General features: G+C 40.7%; 1 protein-coding gene across 1 annotated transcript; it reads left to right on the forward strand.

Moving 5' to 3' along the window:
* The first annotated feature begins 358 nt into the window (after window positions 1–358).
* On the forward strand, window positions 359–5,245 carry LOC115373904 (tumor necrosis factor receptor superfamily member 6B-like). The gene is made up of 6 exons (XM_030072537.1): window positions 359–415; window positions 1,408–1,433; window positions 3,160–3,547; window positions 3,921–4,103; window positions 4,499–4,586; window positions 4,734–5,245. The coding sequence occupies exons 2-6, from the start codon at window positions 1,416–1,418 to the stop codon at window positions 4,972–4,974; spliced, it is 918 nt and encodes a 305-aa protein (XP_029928397.1). The 5' UTR covers window positions 359–415; window positions 1,408–1,415; the 3' UTR covers window positions 4,975–5,245.
* The last annotated feature ends 1,063 nt before the right edge of the window (window positions 5,246–6,308 follow it).

Below are 6,308 nucleotides of genomic sequence, written 5' to 3' on the forward strand. Positions count from 1 at the left end.
ATGTATCACAGTATCAACCAAATGTCAAGCTAGAAATTAATGCAGTCACTGCAGTGGAGATGGATAATCCTCCATAAGGTCATGAGCTTTATTCCTGCAAATACAGTAAGGAGCTTGACAGGGACGGGGATCCACGAGGTTTAATGTACCCATCAGTGCTACTACTGAATTTCAACATCAAGCACAGGGGACATCCTGTTTTACAAGAAGTGTCACCTGAAATGTCCCTGTTTTTCACAATACACTGGATTTATGCTGTTTCAGGGAACAAATTTGAGAAGTGACATTGTTTGGAGGGGAGGAGGGGCATTAATTATTTCAAGCATCCAGCCAGAATCCTCAGAAATCACCAGAAAGCTCTCAGTAACAGGGGTGGGACTATAGCATCACTACTGTCTGACAAAACAGCTAAGGGGTAAGTGAAATAATACAATTTTTTTCAAAATGGGTGAATTATCCCTTCAGTGTAAGCATATTTTATAGCAATCATTTCCATTTCTCAGAAATTGACTCTACTAGAGCTAGAGCCATGTTTGAGTCTCATGGTAAATCATAGATAAATCTCTTTGCTGAAATACATTTTTATCAGTGGAGTGCCGTGTACTATTCAGTGACTCACACATTGTATAAACATATCATGTAGATCTCTCCAAGGAAAAACGATGTCATACACAGAGGCGAGTTGACACAGATTTGTCTCATTCAGCTGACATCATGGTATAGGCAAATGAATGTCTGATCTGTGCCCTAACATCACAGCTCCCAGTTAAAAGCTGTAACGTAATGAGCACCCACATGCCTATACAGTTGGCATAGAGAGAGATACCACAAAAATGAGGTTTTAGGGTCAGTTTTTTTCCAGCTCTTGTGCTGTTTCTCAGCTGAGAGCTCTGCAGTCATACAACCCAAAGTAAAATGCAACTCGATGGCACCACTGAATTGCTTTGGTTGAGTTAACTGAGAGTATATTTCATTTACCTAAATTCCTGAACAGTCAGTCAGATTCAGAAGTGTTTGACCATATGACATTATCAGAGGTCTTTTGATTCTAGTTTTGGCAAAGACGTATCTATGTGCAAATATTTTGACCTGAGTATCTATAATGGCAGGAATAACACTGTGAAATCTTTTATTTCATATCAGCTAAAAAAATGAGCCACTTATCAGCAGTGTTTAAGTTTCAGGTCTAAATTTGAAGTCTCAAGTGGAACTTTCAGAGTTGAGTGATACAATAGAGTCATCAAGCCCTCTAATGCACCCCACCCCACCCCACCGCCAACACACACACACACACACACACACACACACACACACACACACACACACACACACACACAATTACATCACTTCCTTAAACTAACACTATAAATTCAACCTGATCCCAACATCAAACGCTCTTCTACACAGGTGAAGACATGCACAAGATCACCATGGTAAGTATTCTGTGTAAGATAGGAGTCTGTGTAAAATGTAGCAAAGTGTGGTGAGGAGAGAGGCTCAGTGACTCTTTATATAATATCCGATATGGAAAATTAATATATGACAATCCATGAACAGATATAACAGATGTTGTTGAATGTACACTCAGTCGCCACATTATCAGGTCCACCTGTACAGTCTAATGCAGTGCAACAGCTCTGCCATAAATTCGACCTTTTAAGAAAGTTTATAACCTTCACTTTTTGTTGACATTGTGGAGAATGTGTAAAATTAATTCTATGTTTATTATTGAGGTTGTAGTTTGCAGATGTTTTGTGCTGGACTATATTATATTTAGAGGCGTTTCTAACTTATTGTCATCCCTATCTATATAAATGAGAGGGACAGAATAGAAGAAACACCTCTCAATAAAGTGCAGTCCAGTCCAACAGCACCACCATCTATGAGCTCAATGCCAAACTTAGAAATGAATAATCACCTCTATTACTGTTACAGAAAGAAAACCTCAGCATTATAGACAGCAGAAATGTAAACCTTATGGCAGAGCAGTTCAATTGGATTGCATTAGATTGTACAGGTGTGCCTAAAAAAGTGACCACTGAGTGTATAACCATTAACAAACTATAGAAAAACATAAATATGCCGTGGCATACAACACATATTTGGTAAAAACAAAAGCAAAAATGTATGACATTACAACTTCTGGCAGCAAAGAATCCTGTTGACCAGGTCTGCAAAATGTTGAGCTGTGTTACATTATGCCTGAGTGTCAGCTCTACTTTGCTCTAAAACTGAATTAGTCGTACGTGTATTGAACATAAATTATTGTTTGGTTTTGTGTATCGAATCCCAACAAAAAAGTCCATTGAAATTTCCGATGACATTCCTGTTGGGACTGATGTGAGACAGTGTAGTAATCATTAGTGAGTTAAAAGTCACAAATTACTTCATTTTATCATTAATATATATATAATATTCCAATGGGGATTTAAGGTGTGTCTGTGGTACTTAGTGGTGAGTATATTGTGATCTTACTGTGCGCGCACGCACACGCACACACACACACACACACACACACACACACACACTCCAAAGACATCCAGGTCAGGTGTCTGTTTGATGCACTCAGACACACACTACACAATATTCTATATCTCTAGTGTGTGTAAATGGTGGAGTATGGTCCATACAGGAGTGATAACAGTATACAGTATACAGCTTAGCGGCGTAGTTTTATTGATTGATAAAATGTTTGACTGACTGATTATAGTGCCATACACCAGTACTGGTGCCAAGCCCACATAAGTTTATTATTTCTATTCAACAAAAAGGAGTTCTTTTATCACAAAAGACACAAAAAGTTCTTGACAAATTATTACTACTGTAACAATACAGTAAGCTAGTAGTAGTAATATTAACAGTAGCAGTAATCGCACACTACTTGTGGTCCAGTAGTCCCGTAGAACTAAATCCTAGAAACAGCAATAGTAGTGGCATTAGTAATAGTGGTAGTAGCAGTAGGAGAAAGAGGAGGAGTAGACTAGGAGTAGTAGTAGTGGTAGTAATATCTGTCGTAACAATAGCAGCAGTGTTGCAGTAGTAGTGGTAGTAGCAGTAATAGTAGTAATAGTAGTAGTAGTAGTAGTAGTAGCAGTAATAGGCTACTCCACTACAGTGGCTGAAGTGACAACAGTAAACAAACCGAGGTTCCCTCAACAGCTGTTCTTGCCGGTGCTGCTGGTACTCATGGATCTCCTCCACGGAGTCCTGCTGACAGAGGTACCGACCTACCAGCACCAGGACCCGTTAACTGGAGAGCTCCTTACCTGCAACAAGTGTGAGCCCGGCACACACATGTCCGTGCACTGCACCGCCACATCGCCCACGAAGTGTGTGCCGTGCAAAGCTGAGCACTACACCGGGCTGTGGAACTACCTGAACCGGTGTCTGTACTGCAGCACCTACTGTGGAGAGAACCAGGAGGTGGAGAAGGAGTGCTCACCCGTCAACAACAGGGTCTGTCGGTGCAAGCAGGGCTTCTACTCGAAAGATGACTTCTGTATCGGACACAAGGAGTGCGGCATCGGACACGGGGTTATAACGAATGGTATGTGTAAAAACATTCATCTTTTTTTTTTTTTTTTCTTGTTATAAACGTTTTGCACAGCAAGAAATATGGACACACGGCCGTCAAAGTCTTGTCCTGAGTCCTGAATAAATCAAATGAACTGAACATAAACATCAAAATAATACAAAGACAGCATACATAGGCTAAATACATTAATCAGTCATTACCTGACATAGTGGCGGCTTATGAACATGATTCAAGTTTAACGTATTTAAGTGAAAAATTCACGAAATGCACATGGCAACTCCACCGAATTACGCAAGACGCAGGGCACACACACACTCTTGAGGCACAGTGGTAGCGCTTAACACGTTGTTAAAATTAACCTAGAGTAAACTGTTTTCTCTCCCAGGTACGTCGCAGATGGACACGGTGTGTGAAAAGTGTGCGGATGGCTTCTTCTCCGACTCCTCCTCCGCGCTGGAGCCGTGCGTAAAGCAGCAGGACTGCGCTTCTAGCGGACAAGTGGTCCTCTTGCCGGGCTCAGCCTATCATGACACCATGTGTGGCTCCTGTGACGATCTTAAAGATGAAGGTTGGTGTCGTCTAAAGACTGTTGACTTTTAATGGAAAGTTTTAGAATTAACGTGCCATGTGCCAACAGCTATTAGCACACAATTCTGGCTCTTATATGATAACTCCCCCCTATTATTTATTTATTTATTTTAGATCTAAGAGCTGATTAGATTTACTGACCAAATCCATATGACACCCTAAAATACCTGCACAAGTCAGATAAGGTATTGCAGATAAACTGAGTAAGCAGCGGAGGACAAAATCCCGAAGCAACTTATTGTTGGTTCATCCAGAGCATGGGCAGAAAAAAAGAAAAGTGTGATCAATGGTAATTGCATATATTAAAATATGTCTTTGGACAAGCACATGCACACCTGTTTCTAAATTCTGGTTCACTGCTATTTTCCTCCTCAGGTGGAGTGAAGATACTCAGGGCATTCCTCCCAAGATTTTTTGCATTTCACAGGATGCGTGTGGTGAAAATGAGGAAATTGGTCGCCAGGTAGGCCAATAGACTGTCCAGTCCAGTCCTCTGTTTTTGCCTCTGACTCTCCTTTTCCTCTTCCCTCCTGTTATCACCATTAACTACTCACCTTGCCTATCCATTCATAAATACATACCACAAAATATCACCATCTCCCTCCACCAGGCACGTCCAGAGGGCAGGACAGGAGCAACTCAATGGCAACACTCTGCCCAGAGACAGAAGTCCTCTCCTGGATCAGATCACAGCCTGGCTGGCCCAGGCTCCAGAGGAGCAGCTGAGGAAGCTCCCACAGATGCTGAGGGCTTTACAGCTCAGCTCACTGGCAGACAAACTAGAAGGAAGATTCAATGAGATTCAGCAACAGGCTGCACAGTGTAACCAAATACCCAAATGTACCCAATAGCAAGTATGGTAGTCTAAGATACTATGTATGTTTGAATATGAAGGACACCTCACTTTGTCAATGTTTAGAGAAGGCTATGTCCTCCAGCTGTCAGTCAGATATTTGGGTGTTGTTGCTTTAAGATGACATTGTGGAAAAGAACCATTTGAATATATTTTTATAGTTTTCATTATGTTTTTATTGTGCTACCTCTATGCATTGCCAAAAACTGCCTCAGCCAAATGAATACAGGTAGTGGTGACAGTATCTGTTTAGCAGGGATATGCTAATTATCAAGTCAGTGGGAATAAATGTGAGTTGTATTCAACAAAAATGTTGAATATGTTGACATTAAAACTTCTTATTGGCTTGGAATGTTGTCTGTGTATCTGAGAGTTAAGACGTTGACTGTGTTTACAAGGTCTTTTAGTGTCCTGGTTTTGAGGCTTATCCTGGCTTTGAGCATATCTGGGGTATGATGTTTACATGGAACACAGAGAAACCTAACAAAAATACAAAGATTCAGTGATTATTAAATCTGAAAACTAAAAATATTAATTATTATTAGGACCCATCACTTGACTTTTAAAGGTTGGATCAGACACACACTGCAGATGCTGCTGCTTGCTGTGCTTTACGCCTGAAGTTGAAGCCCTCATCAACTTCTATTTTGCAAAGGGATTCAATAACAAGGAAATCCTGGTGATTTTAGGGTTCACTGTGATGATGATGAATGATTACAGCAAATACAAATAGAAACGATTTACTGGCTTACACAAGCGTGTGTTCAGATGAAATGTAGCATCATTACTTAAAACAGGTAACCATCACATGTTTCCCCAATGTTAGGATCTCATTATTATTATTCAGAGAGAGCATTTATTCACTCTAGTGCAATTGTTTGTTAGGTATGTTTGTTTGTTTGTTTATTAAGGGGCCCATGTTATACTGTTTGTTTTTCAAAGTATGTTGTATCAAAACAGAAAAGCAGATTTTAAAGGCCCCATGGTGTACGCTTTTTCAGGGTTTTATTTTAATTGTTATATCCCTAGCATGATGTATTTGTGGTTTTGAGTACCTGTGGTCTGCTAAAAATAGCTCTACAGCTCCTCTCTCTTGCCTTTCTCCTGGAGCTCTGGCAGCACGGTTCGTTTAGCCAATCAGAAGAGAGAATCAGCCCCTCTTCACTGATTGGCTGACTGTTTTCTGAGTGACATATGGTCGGGCCAATCAACCGACGTCACTGCGCAATGCATGCTGGGACGTAAACAATAGCGCGCCGCCATATTGAGCGAGAGAAAAGCAGAGCCAACAAGATACAGTAACTATTTGAAAACTTGTTGGAAGCGAGTTAT

Source organism: Myripristis murdjan, chromosome 16 (genome assembly GCF_902150065.1).
Source record: "Myripristis murdjan chromosome 16, fMyrMur1.1, whole genome shotgun sequence".
Taxonomy (NCBI): domain Eukaryota; kingdom Metazoa; phylum Chordata; class Actinopteri; order Holocentriformes; family Holocentridae; genus Myripristis; species Myripristis murdjan.

Excerpts from the sequence above, each read along its gene's own strand:
- LOC115373904 (XM_030072537.1), top strand. Across the intron at positions 3,548-3,920 it reads ACACGGGGTTATAACGAATG|GTACGTCGCAGATGGACACG; the intron begins GTATGTGTAAAA and ends TTTCTCTCCCAG. Across the intron at positions 4,587-4,733 it reads ATGAGGAAATTGGTCGCCAG|GCACGTCCAGAGGGCAGGAC; the intron begins GTAGGCCAATAG and ends TCCCTCCACCAG.